Genomic DNA, 22,314 nt, shown 5'->3' with positions numbered 1-22,314 from the left:
TGACTCACCTCTCTCACTGTGAAACTTCTTGCAAGTTTTCACAGCAACAAAGATGTCTTCCTTCTTTACAGGCTCCCCCTGTAAGAAGAGGAATATAAGAATTAGACATATATTTTAGGGCCCAGAGTTTTTCCTGGTCAGGTCACATGATCAGGAAAAACACTGGGCCCTAGTTATGGAACATACGTCCCAAAAGGGGAGCTGTTATCGTTGTTGAAGCACAACTAACTTTTTCAAATACCCTGCCCATGTTGAAGAGACCTTGTGAATCTTGACAAGTTCCTCAAGATGACACATGCGGTATTATTAGGTTATTATTTGAGAGTTAAATGTAAACTGGCCATATTTATTTAAGTGATCAGGTCTACTGCATGTCTGTCTGTGGCTCTCAGGCTGATGCCAGAGGGAGGCCATACACCCTGCTGATAGGCTGTCCTCTGCCTCTCTGTGAGGCTCAAGGCTTTCTGCTTAATGCATGCGTCTCAAATGGCACCCTATTCCCTATGTAGTACACTACGTTTCACCAGGGCCCGTAGGGAATTGGGCAAAAGTAGTATACTATAAAGGGAATAGGGTGCAATTTATAATGAAGTCCTATGAGTTCTCTGTCTTCTCGGCATACTAGAGCTCTGGCCAGGTTAGTGGGAAGATGTTGAGAAAAGATAGGAGGGAAGAAGGGTAGGAGGGAGACTAAAAGGAGAGAGCCAGCATATTCATAGATCAGAGAGGGAGAAAGGGTAGGAGGGAGGGTAGGAGAGAGCCAGCATACTCATAGATCAGCAGGGGAGAAAGGGTAGGAGGGAGAAAGGGTAGAAATGGGACTAAAAGGAGAGAGTCAGCATAGTCATAGATAAGAGGGGGAGAAAGAGAAGGAGGCAGGAAGGGTACTAAAAGGAGACTGCCAGCATAGTCATAGATAAGCAGGGGAGAAAGGGTAGGAGGGAGACTAAAAGGAGAGAGCCAGCATAGTCATAGATCAGAGAAAAAGAAAGGGTTTGGAGGGAGTATGAAAATGTATGCACTCACTGTAAGTCACTCTGGTTAAGAGTGTCTGCTAAATGACTAAAACGTAATTTAAATGTATTAAAATTAGGGAGGAATGGTAGGAGGGAGGAAGGGTAGAAGAAAGACTAAAAGGAGAGAGCCAGGATAGCCCTGGATCTCTCTCCCTAAGGGGAATGAGAGAGGAGAAAGAGTAAAAGGAGAGAGGGCACCTCGTTCTCTCTGAGCACTGTATCGAATATTCAGATCAGGCTGAGGAAAGGCAACACTTCCAGGGGTACTAGGCAGACAGACTGACAGGCATCAAGAACAGAGGGAATATATTAAGCGCATCTGAGCACAAACTAATAGGCCAGAGCTCAACACAGTGATTTGTGTTGGGTGGGCAGCGGCGGTCCTCAATGGCCATGTTGCTGGCATCACATTTTTCAGCTCAACACTCCACACCTGATTCAAAAACTAATAACTACTTTTTATTTCAGCCCACAATTGGATTCATCAGGTGTACTGCTGTGGGGCTGGAGAAAAGGTGTGACACCAACACGGCTCTTGAGGGCTGCCGCTGTGAGACGGAATTCCAGTATGGAGGGTGCAGCCTGCTGAAGAGTGCCTCACCCAGGAATGTAAAGTACTGGAAGAGGATTTGAGGGTTCTTTAAAATATCGCTTGAGGGAGAAAGAGGATTTGAGTAATAAGGTCATCCTGAGATTCTCTCCAACTTTCTGATAGTTTGCATGCATAAAGACCGACACAATCATCGTTCCTGGGAGGTGGAGCAGAATTGGGTCCAAAGCATATATATTTCCCCCCCAAAATACTTGGTTTTAGTGGGTGGGGTTGGCACTTTTGGGACTATTCCATTGGTGCAATTTCATTTAAACCCCAATCAAGTGCACCAAGTAAGTAAGCTGAAACAAAAAAACAATTATTTCGACCAAGATCTGTGGTTAAGAATAGACCTGTGATGTACAGTATGCACAACTTGGTACCTACACACAGGGGAGCAAGTCTCCTGAGCGTGGTAGCACAGTGTTGGGCAGTGGGAGAGTGTTCTGGCTCAGTACACAGCTCTGGGACTGCCGTCAGACGAGGTCCTTGGCCATTCTCCCAGATATACAGAGCCACCTGCAACAACACGGGAAGATACTGTTATTGTTTTTTTCAGCTGTTCATGCAAATAAATTTTCTTCTAGAAGCAAGCCAAAGTCGGTAGCTGAAGTCTACGCCCCTTCGTCCGTGATTGGTCAACAGTAGGGATTATTTAATGAAGTGTTTGTTGTCATTCAACGAGAGACAAATGGTTTTCATGCAAAAAAAAATCACTTAAAAAAAATACTGCACCAAACGTCTTAAATGTAAAATTGCGCGACTAAGATCTCCTCGACAAAATGTCAAAATTATGACAGATTTCTTGAGTTCTTAGATTAATTCTGACTATTTTGAGGAAGTGGCTACGGCGTCTCAAGGTGGACAAACAGTACTATTGCCGCTTTTTCTTGTTTTTCAAGCAAAGGTAGTATGTGAGACGCCAGCCATACAGAAGCATGCAGAAGGCTTTACAGTCACATCGGAAATGACTGTATAAAATACTAATACAAAAAATATTTTGTTTAACAAGAAATATATATATATTTTTTAAAGATGTCAAAATTATTGGCACCCTTGTTTTCAATACTTTGTGCACCCTCCCCTTGTGAGGATAATCGCACTTAGCCTTTTTCTATAATGTTTTATGAGATTGTAAGAACACACTGGGAGGGATATTAGACTATTCCTCTATACAGAAACTTTCCCGATCCTTGATATCCTTCGATCTGCGTTTATGTAATTCAATCTCTGCAATGTAATCTCTGCAATTCAAACCACAGGTTTTTAATGGTGTTCAAGTCCAGACTGTACAAAATGTTGATTTTGTGGTCAATTAACCATTTCTTTGTGGATTTTGATGTGTGCTTGGGGTCATTGTCTTAATGGAAGTTTCATTTGCGACCAAGTTTCAGCCACCTGACAGAGGCAACTAGGTTTTTGGTTAAAATGTTCTACTACTACTAGGAGTTCATGATGCCGTTAACCTTAAAAACGGCCCCAGGACCAGTGGAAGCAAAACAGCTCCAATAACATAAAAGATCAACCACCATATTTTACAGTATTTATTAGGTTATTTTCCGCATATGTGTCACGCCCTGACCATAGAGAGCCTTTTATTCTCTATGTTGGTTAGGTCAGGGTGTGACTAGAGTGGGTTATCTAGGTTGTTTTATGTCTATGTTGGCCTGGTATGGTTCCCAATCAGAGGCAGCTGTTTATCGTTCTCTGTTTGGGGATCATATTTAGGCAGCCATTTCCCCACTGTTTTTTTGTGGGATCTTGTTTTGAGTTAGTGCATGTGCACCTCTTATGTTACTTGTTTCCTTTTTGTTTTGTATTTTTCACAAGAAAATAAAGATGTGGAACTCAGAGCACGCTGCGCCTTGGTACGTCTCTACACACAGCCGTGACAATATGCATCCTTCTGGGGTGCGTCACTTGAGTGGGTTGAGTCACTGACGTGATCTTCCTGTCTGGGTTGGCGCCCCCCCTTGGGTTGTGCCTTGGCGGAGATCTTTGTGGGCTATACTCGGCCTTGTCTCAGGATGGTAAGTTGGTGGTTGAAGATATCCCTCTAGTGGTGTGGGGGCTGTGCTTTGGCAAAGTGGGTGGGGTTATATCCTTCCTGTTTGGCCCTGTCCGGGGGTATCATCGGATGGGGCCACAGTGTCTCCTGACCCCTCCTGTCTCAGCCTCCAGTATTTATGCTGCAGTAGTATGTGTCGGGGGGCTAGGGTCAGTTTATTATATCTGGAGTACTTCTGTCTTATCCGGTGTCCTGTGTGAATTTAAGTATGCTCTCTCTAATTCTCTCTTTCTCTCTCTCGGAGGACCTGAGCCCTAGGACCATGCCTCAGGACGACCTGGCATGATGACTCCTTGCTGTCCCCAGTCCACCTGGCCGTGCTGCTGCTCCAGTTTCAACTGTTCTGCCTGCGGCTATGGAACCCTGACCTGTTCACCGGACGTGCTACCTGTCCCAGACCTGCTGTTTTCAACTCTCTAGAGACCGCAGGAGCGGTAGAGATACTCTTAAAGATCGGCTATGAAAAGCCAACTGACATTTACTCCTGAGGTGCTGACTTGCTGCACCCTCGACAACTACTGTGATTATTATTATTTGACCATGCTGGTCATTTATGAACATTAACATCTTGGCCATGTTCTGTTATAATCTCCACCCGGCACAGCCAGAAGAGGACTGGCCACCCCTCATAGCCTGGTTCCTCTCTAGGTTTTGGCTTTTCTAGGGAGTTTTTCCTAGCCACCGTGCTTCTACACCTGCATTGCTTGCTGTTTGGGGTTTTAGGCTGGGTTTCTGTACAGCACTTTGAGATATCAGCTGATGTACGAAGGGCTATATAAATACATTTGATTTGATTTCTGTCGAGGCCAAACCCACCACTGGTGTGCGTGGCAAAAGAGCTCTATTTTCATCTTATCTGGCCATAGCACCCAGTTCCAATCCAAGTGCTAATGAAAGGCCTTTTTATGGCAACCCCTCCAAATAGCCTATTGGCATGGAGGGGGTATCTAATTGAGGATTTGGAGACCCCAAGAAGTTCTGTAATTCTTCAACTATGGCCCTTGGACTTTGCCCCCTAAACAATCTTCTTCACTGTGTGTGGGGACAACAAACTTGTGTTCTCTACCAGGCAAGTGTACCACTGTTCCAGTGGTTTTAAACTACCTAATTGTTGCCCAAATAGTGGTAAGTGGTATATTTGTTTTCATGTACTCATTGCCTGATTTATGTAAGTCAACAACCATTTGTCTCTTTTCATTTGTGAGTTCTTTGGATTTTACATACGTGTTTTTTTACACCCCAGTGAAACAGGAAGCCATGACAGGCCACAATACAGTTCTGTAAATTGAGATTAATTTAAAGGTCCTGCACAGCCAAATTCATGTTTTGCTTCCACATTGATCAAGTTTGATCATAAAGTTACTGGTCGCCTCCCCCATATCAAACACTTGGATTCAGGAGGTGGGATTATTAAAAGGAATTTTGTGACATCACAAAATCTCTAATTATAATACACCAGTGGTAATATCTTATTTTCTCACCTAATTTAAATGAGTACCACCATTGTAACCAACATCGCAGAAGGTGTGTGGTTTACATAGCTAAGTAGCTAGTCTACTGGTGCCAAAATTTAACTGCAGGGTGTCAGCGAATATAATTAGAGGTTTTGTGTGCGCTTTGGGGACCTTTAACAGAATTTGACTGGCAGAACGGGTGTTGTATGTGGAAGGTGAGTGTTGCAGTAGGTATCTTAGGAGTGAGGCCTAAGAGGGTTTTATAAATAAGCATCAACTAGTGGGTCTTACGCCGGGTACACAGAGATGGCCAGTTTACCGAGGAGTATAGAGTGCAGTGGTGTCCTACTGGTGATCTATAAATTACATCTCCGTAACCTAGCATAGTGTAGATTTAACCTTAGCCTGCAGCTTCGATATGTGCTGAGAGTATGACCGTGTGCTGTCTAAAATAAAATAAAATAGCAGCACAACATTTCTTAGAGTCAAGGGCAGTGGCGATATCATTAAGGTTGCAGTGACACATCCATAACCTGAGCAGAAACCAGATTGCATACCAGAGAACACTATAGACATCAAGGAAGCCAGTCAGTTGATTATTGACACGTTTTTCCAACCAGGCAGGATAGAAATGGGCCTATAACAGTTAGGATCACCTTGATCTCGCCCTTTAAATAAAGGCTGCCTTCCAAGCATTGGGAACATCCCTAGGGAGAAGAGACAGCTTAAAAAAGTGAGAGATAGGCTTAGTGATGATAGGGGCAGCAACATTAAGGATCTAAACCATCTGACCAGATGTTTTTTTAGGGTCAAGTTTAAGGAGCTCCTTTAAGCACCTCAGACTCAGTGACCGCTTGCAGGGAAAAGCTGGGGGAAAAGAGGGAACAGCATTAGGGCTAGTGGCATTAGAAGGGCTGTGAGATGAAGCTTTGGACGGGCAAAGAGGCATGGCTGAGTCAAATAGGAATCCTGACTTAATGATGTGGTGATTAAAGAGCTCAGCCATAGAATTACATTTTCTTGTCCACAAGTTTGTGCCTATACTGGCAATAACTGGGGACATGGGTTGGGAACCCTGTGAGGTGAGATGGAAGGCGTGCATGGTGAGACTTTGGAATTGACTGGTGAGACGTTGGATATGCCAATTGCCAGCAAAGGTTTTTTAAATGGGATGTCTCCATACGTGGCGTGGGATTCTGAAATATCTGACAGTCTGACTTTAAACATCTGTACGAAAACTAAATTAAGGGAGACAGACAATATTCAAAAACAACTGAAGATGTAATATGAAAAGGAATAGGTGGAGGACATTAATCATGAACCTAAATTGAGAATATTTTATTTGATTAAGAACTATTTCATGCGTGAGGGATACGCTATGTACAGCCTACTAACTAGCAGGAGATCCCTATGCGCACAGGTAAGATAAAAGATTATTGGCCCTGTGTATTGAAACAGGACGGTATTGTGATGAAATGGAAGAGGAGAGACTTTGTAACTACTGTTACCTTGAAGTAGAGAATGAAATTCACTCAATACTCTATTGCACTTTTTACCACAATTTGACCACATGACATTTTGTGGCAGAGTGATGAAGAAAAAGTTAAATGTATTTTTGTCCATTCTATATTCATGTTTGCTGAATTTTTAGATAAAGCTTGGAATAAGAGAAAAAGGGCAACCTATAATGAAATTACATATTTAGTTCTAGACGTAGAGAACCAGTCAAAAGTTTGCATACACCTCCTCATTCTAAGTTTTTTCTTTATTTTAACACTATGAAATAACACATTGAATCATGTAGTAACATTGCACACTTGGCATTCTGAATCAGCTTCATCTGGAATGCTTTTCCAACAGTCTTGAAGGAGTTCCCAGATTTGCTGAGCACTTGTTGGCTGCTTTTCCTTCACTCTGCGGTCCAACTCATCCCAAATCATCTCAATTGGGTTGAGGTCGGGTGATTGTGGATGCCAGGTCATCTGATGCAGCACTCCATAACTCTCCTTCTTGGTCAAATAGCCCTCACACAGCCTGGAGGTGTGTTTTGGGTCACTGTCCTGTTGAAAAACAAATGATGGGACGGCATATCATTGCAGAATGATGTGGTAGTCATGCTGGTTAAGTGTGCCTTGCATTCTAAATTAATCACAGACAGTGTCACAAGCAAAGCACCCCCACACCTTCTCCATGATTCACGGTGGGAACCACACATGCGGAGATCATCCGTTCACCTACTCTGCGTCTCACAAAGACACAGCGTTTGGAACCAACACTGTCAAATTTGGACTCATCAGACGAAAGGACAGATTTCCACCGGTCTAATTTCCATTGCTCGTGTTTCTTGGCCCAAGCAAGTCTCTTCTTTTTAGTGTCCTTTAGTAGTGGTTTCTTTGTAGCAATTCTAAAATGAAGGCCTGATTCACACAGGATCCTCTAAAAACAGTTGATGTTGAGATGTGTCTGTTACTTGAACTCTGTGAAGCATTTACTTGCAATTTCAGAGGTGCAGTTAACTCTAATGAACTTATGCAGCAGAGGTAACTCTGGGACTTCCATTCCTGTGGCGGTCCTCATGAGAGCCAGTTTCATCATCGCGCTTGATGGTTTTTGCGACGGCACTTGAAGAAAGAATTTTACATTTTCCGGATTGACTGACCTTCATGTCTTAAAGTAATGATGGACTGCCATTTCTCTTTGCTTAATTGAGCTGTTCTTGCCATAATATGGACTTGGTCTTCTACCAAATATGGCTATCTTCTGCATACCACAACACAACTGACTGGCTCAAACGCATTAAAAGTTAATTTGTGGAATTTCTTTAACAAGGCACACCTGTTAATTAAAATGCATTCCAGGTGACTACCTCATGAAGCTGGTTGAGAGAATGCCAAGCTGTCAAGGCAAAGGGTGGCTACTTTGAAGAATCTCAAATATAAAATAGATTTCGATTTGTTTAACTTCTCACGAGTCACCAACCCTGATCCGGTAGCACCCCCCACCCCACTGAGTAGCATAGCTAGCATAGCGTCACAAGTAACTTGTAGCATCTAAATATCATTAAATCACAAGTCTAAGACACCAGATGAAAGATACAGGTCTTGTGAATAAAGCCACCATTTCAGATTTTTAAAATGTTTTACAGGGAAGACACAATATGTAAATCTATTAGCTAACCACGTTAGCAAAGGACACGATATTTTTACTCCCAACAGCTTTTTCCTGCGTCAGTAGCTATCACTAATTCGACTAAATAAAAAAATATATAGCCACTAACCAAGAAACAACTTCATAAGATGACAGTCTGATAACATATTTATGGTATAGCATAGTTTTTTTTGGGAAAAATGTGCATTTTTCAGGTATAAATCACAGTTCTACATTGCAGCTGCAATCTGAAATAGTGCTGACCCAGCCAGAACAATTACAGAGACCAACGTCATATAACGAATTACTCATCTTAAAACATTTCAGAAAAATACACAGCGTACAGATATTGAAAGCCCAACATCTGGTGAATCCAAACAATATTTCAGATTTATGAAATGTTTTATAACGAAAACAAAATGTAGCGCTAAATTAGCATAGCTATACCAGGCAGATTCGGCTAGGCGCCCACGGCCAGTTCACATGCACAACAGATATGATATAACATCGTAAATTGGGTCTTACTATGGCTGATCTTTCATCAGAATGTTGATCAAAGTGTCCTTTGTCAAGATGAGTCGTTGGTTCCGTTCAGAATTGTTCCTTTCCCACTCCATTTAGCACAGGTACCGGTCGAGTGGCACGGATCTCTCAAACGTAAATAAATTCAGACAACGGAACACCACAAAACTCCCGAAAAAATTCAAATAATCTGATTAAACTATATTGAAAAAACATACATTACGATGATCTGGTCACATGTATCAAACAAACTTCGAGACGGAGATAGTTTTCATCCATAACGCCAGCAAAACAGTACACAATCGCAGCTCCAACTCGTGCGAATCAGAAAACAGGAAGTTGTCGGTCACGCCAAAGAAATAGGTCTTATTTCACGTCAGTACCAGATAAACAAAGAATTTCTCCTCTGACGTCCTCTTGACACCCAGAGGAAGGCCAATGAGGTGTGTTTCGGGTCATAGGGGGCACGACCATATATAGGCAGAGCGTTGAAGCTGGCATACACATCTTGCTTTTTTCTTCTTGGTCATGGAAAGTGCTGTCAAATGACTTCTGTATCACTCAGAGACAAAACGGTTTTAGAAACTAGAGATTGTTTTCTTTCCAATGGTATTATTTATATGCATATAGTAAGAGCAATAATTGAATAAGAGGCAGTTTAATCTGTAGAGCAAATTATGCTAATGGGAAAATAGCACCCCCTGTATTCTCAAGAAGTTAACACTTTTTTGGTTACTACATGATTCCATATGTGTTATTACATAGTTTTGATGTCTACAATGTAGAAAATTGTAAAAATTAAGAAAAACCGATTTGATACTGATATAAAATATTAATTCATACAGGTTTTTCACCGTTCACTGTGTCTGATTGTTTAAGGTAGTTGTAAGTGTTTGTGTGTTCTTGGCTTTTGATTGGTTTCAAATAGGATCACACCACATGCATGGTTATCAGTGGAGATTTTAGCATGTAAATCTTAGTGGGGCAAAAATAAAAAAAAGTGGTATGCATGCCAGCAAAGCCATTACACAACACAACATTAAATACATTAATTGCTCTATAATGGTGAAAAACGGTGCCCACAAACTGTTAGATCCTACATAAAGTCCCAACATCTTACCACTGCTACACCTGGCTATCAGCGGAGCCTTGTCTAGCAGCGAAACAGTTCATTCAGCCTCATTTACTGCCTTTAAAAAAAAACATAGCTGATATGGCTGACTTGCTTAAACAAATGTGGTTTCTACTGACAATTGAGATGTACAAACTATGGCATAAGGGGACGACAAGCGGATAAAAGGCAATCTGTAATTCCGATTAAGCCATTAATGAGCGAGCTAGGACGGACGTAGTCAATATCACTATTTGTTATGAACTTTTGAAATGTACAGGGACAGAATTCAGAACATGGGCCGTTCTTACAGTGTTCTCCCTGTACACCAAGTCAGAACCGTAGGATAAATAAAGGGGACATACAAGCAGACAATGAAAGCTCTTACAACATTTCTTTAAAACAGGTTATATGCTACGTGCACCACCAAGTCATACACTTAGTATTACTTTCTTAGCTACAGTATACATATTACATAATTTATGCAGCTTAATACAATATATTTTTGGACTCATCCTTGTTGTGCTGTGCTCACTTGAAGGTGGCGACGTGGTCCATCGTGGGCAAATTTTGTCAACCAAGTCTGGCATTTTCTGGATTTATGGAGCTTTCAAAGCAACTGGGAACTCGGAAAAAACGTTGAATCATGACGTCATCATTGATCTTCAGGTCGTAGCTCTAGAAAGAGGCCGGATATACAATTCCGAGTTGGATTACCGTTCAAAACGTATTTTCAGTCGGAGCTTATTTATTCTTGACTTCCCAGTTGTCTTGAACTCACTGAAGTAAAGTTTTCGCAGTTCTGAGTTAACAGTTTTGAGCACTGCACAAATCATGCTTCATTGACAGCATGGCCAATGTTGAATGTTTAAACTTGGAAAAGAGACCATTAACTTCTTACGGATGAAATCCCGTTAACGGGATCGATTTGACAATAGCCAGTGAAACTGCAGGGCGCCAAATTCAAACAGAAATCTCATAATTACAATTTCTCAAACATACAAGTATTATACACCATTTTAAAGATAAACTTGTTGTTAATCCCACCAGTGTCCGATTTCAAAAAGGCTTTAAAACGAAAGCATACCATGCGATTATGTTAGGTCAGCACCTAGTCACAGAAAAACACAGCCATTTCTCCAGCCAAAGAGAGGAGTCACAAAAGCAGAACGAAATCAAATGAATCACTAACTGTTACGCACACCTCTAAGAAGAGGGAACGCAACACCCTGCTATTTCTCAACTCCCCGTGAAGTGAAAGAGGTATGGACTGTAGGTGCGAGTAAGGATGACAAAAGGCAGAAAATTTACCGTTTACTTGGAATTTATTCCTTCACACGGTAATTTGGGGAAAAGGGGCTGGACGGAACCAAAGCAAAGAAAGTAAATATCAAAGCCCCCTCTCCTACCTTACCTACTTACCCACTACTTACTTAACTTAGCACCACCTGGTGCGCTAAACAAAATACAGGGGGTGGTCCGCCCAGGTCTTACCTAGTGTGCCTAGACAGTGAATATACTACGGGAATATATATATGCCCGCGGGCCTCTTGCCTAAGCACTCCCTAGGTGCCTTCCCCTTCCCCCCTGGGAACAAATGAAACAGAATATTATAAACAATTTCACAAACACACTGAGAAACACAGGACATCAAATAGGCTCTGACTGAGCAACAAACTCACACAGAACATACCAAAGCTGCTCCCATCAATAACTAACATAGTACATACCAACTACCTGTCTCACTCTCAGCAACAACCAACATAATAAGAACCTCAGCCATCAGCCTCCTCTCTCAGCCATCAGCCTCCTCTCTCAGCAATCATCTCTCAGCAATGATCTCCCTCTCTCTGCATTATTTTTCTCCTGAACAGAACACAGGCTTTTATATAGCTTCAGAAGGAGTCTAAACGGATACAGCTGTAACGTGACGAGGGGGCCGGGTCAGCTCCATTCATCAATGGGGCTGACCAATCAGCTGCTTGGGGAGAATTCAGGAAGCCATCTCCTGAAACAAACATAATCAAATACACAAACTACAACACAGAAACTGGGGAACTTAACACTAACCTTTAATGATCTTCATCAGATGACACTCATAGGACTTCATGTTACACAATACATGTATGTTTTGTTCGATAAAGTTCATATATATATCCAAACATCGCAGTTTACATTGGCGTGTTTGCTCAGTAATGTTTTGCTTCCAAACATTGGAAGAGCCACATCAATTTACAGAAATTCTCATCATAAATGTTGATGAAAATACAAGTGTTATACATGGAATTAAAGATATACTTCTCCTTAACTTTTTAGGGATAGGGGGCAGCATTTTCACTTTGGATGAATCGCGTGCCCATAGTGAACTGCCTCCTACTCTGTCCCAGATGCTAATATATGCATATTATTACTACTATTGGATAGCAAACACTCTGAAGTTTCTAAAACTATTTGAATTATGTCTGTGAGTATAACAGAACTCATATGGCAGGCAAACTTCCAAACAGGAAGTGGAAATTATGGGGCTGGTGGATTAAAGGTGGTTAAACTCATTGTCTATTCACATCCCAGTAAGATATGGATCTGTTCGCACTTCCTACGCCTTCCACTAGATGTCAACAGTCAGTAGAATGTGGAATGAAGCCTCTAGTGTGATGTGGGGCCGGATGGCTATTTGAGTCAGTGGTCTGGCAGAATGCTAGTTCTTGGTCATGCGCGCTAGTCATGATATGGACATGTGTTCCATTACTTATAGAGACTGAAAAGAATGCTCCAGTTGGAACGTTATTGGATATACAGTGGGGAGAACAAGTATTTGATACACTGCCGATTTTGCAGGTTTTCCTACTTACAAAGCGTGTAGAAGTCTGTAATTTTTATCATAGGTACACTTCAACTATGAGAGACGGAATCTAAAACAGAAATCCAGAAAATCACATTGTATGATTTTTAAGTAATTAATTTGCATTTTATTGCATGACATAAGTATTTGATACATCAGAAAAGCAGAACTTAATATTTGGTACAGAAACCTTTGTTTGCAATTACAGAGATCATACGTTTCCTGTAGTTCTTGACTAGGTTTGCACACACTGCAGCAGGGATTTTGGCCCACTCCTCCCTACAGATCTTCTCCAGATCCTTCAGGTTTCGGGGCTGTCGCTGGGCAATACGGAGTTTCAGCTCCCTCCAAAGATTTTCTATTGGGTTCAGGTCTGGAGACTGGCTAGGCCACTCCAGGACCTTGAGATGCTTCTTACGGAGCCACTCCTTAGTTGCCATGGCTGTGTGCTTCATGTCGTTGTCATGCTGGAAGACCCAGCCACGACCCATCTTCAATGCTCTTACTGAGGGAAGGAGGTTGTTGGCCAAGATCTCGCGATACATGGCCCCATCCATCCTCCCCTCAATACGGTGCAGTCGTCCTGTCCCCTTTGCAGAAAAGCATCCCCAAAGAATGATGTTTCCACCTCCATGCTTCACGGTTGGGATGGTGTTCTTGGGGTTGTACTCATACTTCTTCTTCCTCCAAACACGGCGAGTGGAGTTAGACCAAAAAGCTATATTTTTGTCTCATCAGACCACATGACCTTCTCCCATTCCTCCTCTGGATCATCCAGATGGTCATTGGCAAACTTCAGACAGGCCTGGACATGCACTGGCTTAAGCAGGGGGACCTTGCGTGCGCTGCAGGATTTTAATCCATGACGGCGTAGTGTGTTACTAATGGTTTTCTTTGAGACTGTGGTCCCAGCTCTCTTCAGGTCATTTACCAGGTCCTGCCGTGTAGTTCTGGGCTGATCCCTCACCTTCCTCATGATCATTGATGCCCCACGAGGTGAAATCTTGCATGGAGCCCCAGACCGAGGGTGATTGACCGTCATCTTGAACTTCTTCCATTTTCTAATAATTGCGCCAACAGTTGTTCCCTTCTCACCAAGCTGCTTGCCTATTGTCCTGTAGCCCATCCCAGCCTTGTGCAGGTCTACAATTTTATCCCTGATGTCCTTACACAGCTCTCTGGTCTTGGCCATTGTGGAGAGGTTGGAATCTGTTTGATTGAGTGTGTGGACAGGTGTCTTTTATACAGGTAACGAGTTCAAACAGGTGCAGTTAATACAGGTAATGAGTGGAGAACAGGAGGGCTTCTTAAAGAAAAACTAACAGGTCTGTGAGAGCCGGAATTCTTACTGGTTGGTAGGTGATCAAATACTTATGTCATGCAATAAAATGCAAATTAATTATTTAAAAATCATACAATGTGAATTTCTGGATTTTTGTTTTAGATTCCGTCTCTCACAGTTGAAGTGTACCTATGATAAAAATTACAGACCTCTACATGCTTTGTAAGTAGGAAAACCTGCAAAATCGGCAGTGTATCAAATACTTGTTCTCCCCACTGTATATGATAACAACATCCTGGAGATTGATTCTCTACTTAATTTGACCAGTTTACTCGACCTGGAATATGACTTTTTGAAGTTTTTGTCCGAGTTCGCCTGGACCGGCGCCAGCGTTTGGACATGTGAACTAAACGTGCTAGCATAAGTAGCTAATTGGACACTAGCATTATCGAACAAAACAACGATTTATTGTGGAACTAGGATTCCTGGCACTGCATTCTGATGAAAGATCATCAAAGGTAAGGGAATGTTTATGATGTAATTTCCTTTTTCTGTTGACTCCAACATGGCGGAGAAATTTTGTGTATTTCTGAGCGCCGTCTCAGATTATTGTATGGTATGCTTTTAACGTAGTTTTAAAAAAAAACTGACACAGCGGTTGCATTAAGAACAAGTGTATCTTTAATTATATGTAAAACATGTATCTTTCATCAAAGTTTATGATGAGTATTTCTGTTATTACTCCAGATATTTTGGAGGCATTTCTGAACATGGCGCCAATGTAAACCGAGATTTGTGGATATAAATATGCACATTATCGAACAAAAGATAAATGTATTGTTTAACATGATGTCCTATGAGTGTCATCTGATGAAGATTATCAAAGGTTAGTGATTCATTTTATCTCTATTTCTGCTTTTGTGACTCCTATCTTTGGCTGGGAAAAATGGCTGTGTGTTTTTTGGATATGGTGGTGATCTAACATAATTGTTGTGTTTTCGCTGTAAAACATTTAAAAAATCGGACACGATGGGTAGATTAACAAGATGTCTATCTTTCATTTGCTGTATTGGACTTGTTAATGTGTGAAAGTTACAGTGGGGCAAAAAAGTATTTAGTCAGCCACCAATTGTGCAAGTTCTCCCACTTACAAAGATGAGAGAGGCCTGTAATTTTCATCATAGGTACACTTCAACTATGACAGACAAAACGAGAAGAAAAAAAATCCAGAAAATCACATTGTAGGATTTTTAATGAATTTATTTGCAAATTATGGTGGAAAATAAGTATTTGGTCAATAACAAAAGTTTATCTCAATACTTTGTTATATACCCTTTGTTGGCAATGACAGAGGTCAAACGTCTTCACAACGTTTTCACACACTGTTGCTGGTATTTTGGCCCATTCCTCCATGCAGATCTCCTCTAGAGCAGTGATGTTTTGGGGCTGTTGCTGGGCAACACGGACTTTCAACTCCCTCCAAAGATTTTCTATGGGGTTGAGATCTGGAGACTGGCTAAGCCACTCCAGGACCTTGAAATCCTTCTTACGAAGCCACTCCTTCGTTGCCCGGGCGGTGTGTTTGGGATCATTGTCATGCTGAAAGACCCAGCCACGTTTCATCTTCAATGCCCTTGCTGATGGAAGGAGGTTTTCACTCAAAATCTCACGATACATGGCCCCATTCATTCTTTCCTTTACACGGATCAGTCATCCTGGTCCCTTTGCAGAAAAACAGCCCCAAAGCATGATGTTTCCACCCCCATGCTTCACAGTAGGTATGGTGTTCTTTGGATGCAACTCCTTTCTCCTTCTTTGTCCTCCAAACACGACGAGTTGAGTTTTTACCAAAAAGTTATATTTTGGTTTTATCTGACATTCTCCCAATCTTCTTCTGGATCATCCAAATGCTCTCTAGCAAACTTCAGATGGGCCTGGACATGTACTGGCTTAAGCAGGGGGACACATCTGGCACTGCAGGATTTGAGTCCCTGGCGGCGTAGTGTGTTACTGATGGTAGGCTTTGTTACTTTGGTCCCAGCTCTCTGCAGGTCATTCACTAGGTCCCCCCGTGTGGTTCTGAGATTTTTGCTCACCATTCTTGTGATCATTTTGACCCCACGGGGTGAGATCTTGCGTGGAGCCCCAGATCGAGGGAGATTATCAGTGGTCTTGTATGTCTTCCATTTCCTAATAATTGCTCCCACAGTTGATTTCTTCAAACCAAGCTGCTTACCTATTGCAGATTCAGTGTTCCCAGCCTGGTGCAGGTCTACATTTTTGTTTCTGGTGTCCTTTGACAGCTCTTTGGTCTTGGCCATAGTAGAGTTTGGAGTGTGACTGTTTGAGGTTGTGGACAGGTGTCTTTTATACTGATAACAAGTTCAAACAGGTGCCATTAATACAGGTAATGAGTGGAGGACAGAGGAGCCTCTTAAAGAATAAGTTACAGGTCTGTGAGAGCCAGAAATCTTGCTTGTTTGTAGGTGAACAAATACTTATTTTCCACCATAATTTGCAAATAAATTCATTAAAAATCCTACAATGTGATTTTCTGGATTTTTTTTCCTCATTTTGTCTGTCATAGTTGAAGTGTACCTATGATGAAAATTACAGGCCTCTCTCATCTTTTTAAGTGGGAGAACTTGCACAATTGGTGGCTGACTAAATACTTTTTTGCCCCACTGTACATACACTGCTCAAAAAAATAAAGGGAACACTTAAACAACACAATGTAACTCCAAGTCAATCACACTTCTGTGAAATCAAACTGTCCACTTAGGAAGCAACACTGATTGACAATAAATGTCACATGCTGTTGTGCAAATGGAATAGACAAAAGGTGGAAATTATAGGCAATTAGCAAGACACCCCCAATTAAGGAGTGATTCTGCAGGTGGTGACCACAGACCACTTCTCAGTTCCTATGCTTCCTGGCTGATGTTTTGGTCACTTTTGAATGCTGGCGGTGCTTTCACTCTAGTGGTAGCATGAGACAGAGTCTACAACCCACACAAGTGGCTCAGGTAGTGCAGCTCATCCAGGATGGCACATCAATGCGAGCTGTGGCAAGAAGGTTTGCTGTGTCTGTCAGCGTAGTGTCCAGAGCATGGAGGCGCTACCAGGAGACAGGCCAGTACATCAGGAGACGTGGAGGAGGCCGTAGGAGGGCAACAACCCAGCAGCAGGACAGCTACCTCCGCCTTTGTGCAAGGAGGAGCACTGCCAGAGCCCTGCAAAATGACCTCCAGCAAGCCACAAATGTGCATGTGTCTGCTCAAACGGTCAGAAACAGACTCCATGAGGGTGGTGTGAGGGCCCGACGTCCACAGGTGGGGGTTGTGCTTAAAGCCCAACACCGTGCAGGACGTTTGGCATTTGCCAGAGAACACCAAGATTGGCAAATTCGCCACTGGCGCCCTGTGCTCTTCACAAATGAAAGCAGGTTAACACTGAGCACATGAGCACATGTGACAGACGTGACAGAGTCTGGAGACGCCGTGGAGAACGTTCTGCTGCCTGCAACATCCTCCAGCATGACCGGTTTGGCGGTGGGTCAGTCATGGTGTGGGGTGGCATTTCTTTGTGGGGCCGCACAGCCCTCCATGTGCTCGCCAGAGGTAGCCTGACTGCCATTAGGTACCGAGATGAGATCCTCAGACCCCTTGTGAGACCATATGCTAACACATGCACATTTGTGGCCTGCTGGAGGTCATTTTGCAGGGCTCTGGCAGTGCTCCTCCTTGCACAAAGGCGGAGGTAGCGGACCTGCTGCTGGGTTGTTGCCCTCCTACGGCCTCCTCCACGTCTCCTGATGTACTGGCCTGTCTCCTGGTAGCGCCTCCATGCTCTGGACACTACGCTGACAGACACAGCAAACCTTCTTGCCACAGCTCGCATTGATGTGCCATCCTGGATGAGCTGCACTACCTGAGCCACTTGTGTGGGTTGTAGACTCCATCTCATGCTACCACTAGAGTGAAAGCACCGCCAGCATTCAAAAGTGACCAAAACATCAGCCAGGAAGCATAGGAACTGAGAAGTGGTCTGTGGTCACCACCTGCAGAATTACTCCTTTATTGGGGGTGTCTTGCTAATTGCCTATAATTTCCACTTTTTGTCTATTCCATTTGCACAACAGCATGTGTGAAAATCGTGCCCAATTTAAACGGCCTCGTACTCTATTCTTGCTCGTACAATATGCATATTATTATTACTATTGGATAGAAAACACTCTCAAGTTTCTAAAACCGTTTGAATTATATCTGTGAGTAAAACAGAACTCATTTTGCAGCAAACTTCCTGTCAGAAAGTGAAAAATCTGAAATCGAGGTTCTGTTCCAGGGCCTCCCTAATAATTTGCTTGAAATTTATGACTATACATGCACTTCATACGCCTTCCACTAGATGTCAATAGGCAGTGAGAGGTGAAATGGGGAGTCTAGGTATATCTATGGTCAAAAGAGAGGTCTTGGAATGACATGACCCCAATTTCCTTTGTTCAGGAAGACGCGGAAAGGACTTCAGCATTTGCTTCTGAAAAGCTTTCGTTATAGACGTCTAATATCTCCGGCTTTGATTTTATTTGATAAATGTGATAATATCATCGTAAAGTATGTTTTTTCGATATAGTTTTATCAGATTATTGAAATTTTTTCGGGAGTTTTGGCGTGTTCCGTTCTCTGCGTTTGGTGACGATAGACAGCTTCGCGCCACAACGCTAGTTTTGGTTGCTAATTCAACAGACGAAGAGGACATTCTAAATCCAAACAACGATTATTCTGGACAAAGGACCACTTGTACAAGATTCTGATGGAAGCTCACCAAAAGTAGGACCCATTTATGATGTTATTTCGTATTTCTGTCGAAAACGTTTACTATTACTTTCCGCCCAGATTTTGGGCGCTGTCTCGCTATAACGTAAGCTGTATGTCGTACTAAAGTTATTTTTTGAATTCTAACACGGCGATTGCATTAAGAACTAGTGTATCTTTAATGTGCTGTCCAACATGTATTTTTTAGTAAAGTTTATTATGAGTTATTTGGTCAGAATAGGTGAGTGTCAGAAAATATATCCGGAGATTCTGGAAAAAAGTTGCTACATATTCACAATGTATAACCACGGATTTCAGCTCTAAATATGCACATTTTCGAACAAAACTTAAGTGTATTGTATAACCTGATGTTATAGGACTGTCATCTGATGAAGCTTATCAAGGTTAGTGAAAAATTATATATATTTTGCTGTTTTTTTACGATCGCTAACTTTTGCTGCTGATAAATGGGTTGTGTTTTTGGCTATTGTGGTAAGCTAATATAATGCTATATTGTGTTTTCGCTGTAAAACACTTAAAACATCTGAAATATTGGCTGGATTCACAAGATGTTTGTCTTTCATATGCTGTACACCATGTATTTTTCATAAATGTTTTATGATGAGTATTTAGGTATTTCACGTTGGTCTCTGTAATTACTCTGGCTGCTTCGGTGCTATTTGTGATGGTAGCTGCAATGTAAAACTATGATTTATACCTCAAATATGCACATTTTTCGAACAAAACATAGATTTATTGTATAACATGTTATAAGACTGTCATCTGATGAAGTTGTTTCTTGGTTAGTTTGGTTGGTTCTTGGTTAGTTTGGTTGGTTTTGTGCAAGCTACCTGTGCTGTGAAAGAAATGTCTGTGCTTTTTTGTATTTGGTGGTGAGCTAACATAAATATACGTGGTGTTTTCGCTGTAAAACATTTTAAAAATCGGACATGTTGGCTGGATTCACAAGATGTTTATCTTTCATTTGCTGTATTGGACTTGTTAATGTGTGAAAGTTTAATATTTCTACAAAATATTTTTTGAATTTCGTGCTCTGCCTTTTCAGTGGAATGTGGGAGGAGTTCCGCTAGCGGAACCCCGGGGCTAGACAGGTTAAACAGAACTGATATTGCAGGCTAAAACCTGGGGAAAATCCAATCAGGAAGTGACCCTGTTTTTGAAACCTCTCTGTTCCTAAGCATCCCTATTGCCCATTGAAAGGGATATCAACCATACTTCCCGGGGCTAGACAGGTTAATGCAACCGCTGTGTCAGATTTCAAAAAAGCTTTACGGAAAAAGCACATCATGCAATAATCTGAGTACAGCGCTCAGACACCAAAACAAGCCATATAGATACACAACATGTTGTGCATTATAAATATTCACTTACCTTTGATGATCTTTCATCAGAATGCAGTGCCAGGAATCCTAGTTCCACAATAAATTGTTGTTTTGTTTTATAATGTCCATTACTTCTGTCGAATTAGCAACTTTGGCTAGCATGTGTAGTACACGTGTCCATACACATTAGCGCAATGAACGAAAACTTCAAAAAGTGATATTAAAAGTCGAATAAACTGGTCAAACTCAGTTGAGAATCAATCTTCAGGATGTTTTTCTCATATATATCCAATAACGTCCCAAACGGAGCATTTCTTCATGTCTATATAACTCATGGCAAGCAAGGACATCACATGCCGAGCGTGCGTTTACACATGTGCATCTTGTGCTGGGGACAAAAAAAGGCCACTCTAAAATGTGCAGTTTTATAACACAACACAAATGTCTCAAGTTTTGAGGGAGCATGTCACTGGTATGCTGACGGCAGGAATGTCCACCAGAGATGTTGTCAGAGAAAGTCATGTTAATTTCTCTACCATAAGCCACCTCCAATGTTGTTTTAGAGAATTTGGCAGTATGTCCAACCGGCCTCACAACTGCAGACCATGTGTATGGCGTTGTGTGGGTGAGCGGTTTGCTGATGTTAATGTTGTGAATAGAGTGCCCCATGGTGGCGGTGGGGTTATGGTTGGGCAGGCATAAGCTACGGACAATGAAAACCATTGCATTTTACCGATGTCAATTTGAATACACAGAGATACCGTAACGAGATCCTGAGGCCAATTGTCGTGCCATTCATCCGCCGTCATCACCTCAAGTTTCCGCATGATAATGAACAGCTCCAAGTCACAAGGATCTGTACACAATTCCTGGAAGCTGAAAATGTCCCAGTTCTTCCATGGCCTGCATACTCCACAGACATGTCACCCATTGAGCATGTTTGGGATGCTCTGGATTGACGTGTACAGCTGCGTGTTCCAGCTTCTGCGAATATCCAGCAACTTTGCAAAGCAATTTATGAGGACTGGGACAACATTCCACAGGCCACAATCAACAGCCTAATCAACTCTATGCGAAGGAAATGTGTCTCGCTGCATGAGGGAAATGGTGGTCACACCAGATACTCACTGGTTTTCTAATCCACCCTACCTTTTTTTAAGGTATCTGTGACCAACTGATGCATATCTGTATTCCCAGTCATGTGAAATCTATAGATTAGGGCCTAATGAATTTATTTCAATTGACTGATCTCCTTTTAGGAACTGTTACTAAGTAAAATCTTTGAAATTGTTACATGTTGCGTTTATATTTTTGTTCAGTATACTTTTACCACTTAAGTTTTCATGTACCGAATACAAATCTAAAGTTCAATGTGTTTCCATCGCATTTTCAACTGTACCGATAGTTTTGTCACAAAAACTGTTGCGTTAAATAGCAAATGTTCCTACTCTGGTCTTGGTACGTGCGCTCTAGCCAACAGCTCACAGATACAGGGCGGGTAGGCTAGTCTACATGATGAGATTATTATGGACAAGAGCAAGAATATTTGTATTTGTCAAATAGCAGTCAAGCATCATGTCACCAGAATAAGACCCTCAATATTTATTGGACAAGAGCATCAACACTGTGCGCTTTCACCACCCTGTGAAGTTCATCACATAACTTATTTCATCTGTAGCCTAATAAACTGAATGGTTTCCCGATTCGTAGTGGGAGGACCGCACACTATATCATTGCGTGACTTCAAGTTTATCTCAATATGCTATTATATCAATATTTAGGCATAAAGGCGTTTCCACCACCATTGCGCACATAATTCATCTTACAGACACAAAAAGATCCTACCATGTTGAATGAAAAAATTATCTGTCTGCATTTATGAAATTGTACGGAAACTTCCTGTTTCCATCAGAGCTGTCGTGACTTGTTTTATACGGTACGACTTTAAGTGCATATAAAACTGTGGATAGAAGCGTGGTTAGTGACACACATTATGATCCGATAACAACATCTGCTTTACTCCATGTGTCATAAACTGTAGCCAAAATGTCCAAATATTAAAAACGAATCATTTAAATTACTCTTTAAAAGCATTTTCATTAGAACCAACCATTTCGCTACAC

The 22,314-nt window shown here is 41.9% G+C and overlaps 1 protein-coding gene across 4 annotated transcripts in view; it reads right to left on the bottom strand.

Annotated features, from left to right (window-relative positions):
• b3glcta (beta 3-glucosyltransferase a) overlaps window positions 1–22,314 on the bottom strand; it is a 135,100-nt gene that overhangs the window by 31,193 nt on the left and 81,593 nt on the right. For 3 of the 4 annotated variants that reach the window (XM_071359719.1, XM_071359721.1, XM_071359718.1), the window contains 2 exons: window positions 1,996–2,148; window positions 9–78 (listed from right to left, as the gene is read on the bottom strand). In XM_071359719.1, coding sequence (XP_071215820.1) covers window positions 9–78; window positions 1,996–2,148 — 223 coding nt within the window. The remainder of the gene's footprint in view (window positions 1–8; window positions 79–1,995; window positions 2,149–22,314) is intronic. The other variant, XM_071359720.1, reaches the window with a different exon arrangement.

Source organism: Salvelinus alpinus, chromosome 22 (genome assembly GCF_045679555.1).
Source record: "Salvelinus alpinus chromosome 22, SLU_Salpinus.1, whole genome shotgun sequence".
Taxonomy (NCBI): Eukaryota; Metazoa; Chordata; class Actinopteri; order Salmoniformes; family Salmonidae; genus Salvelinus; species Salvelinus alpinus.
Note: the sequence above shows the minus strand (reverse complement) of the source record. Positions and strands in the feature narration are given on the sequence as shown.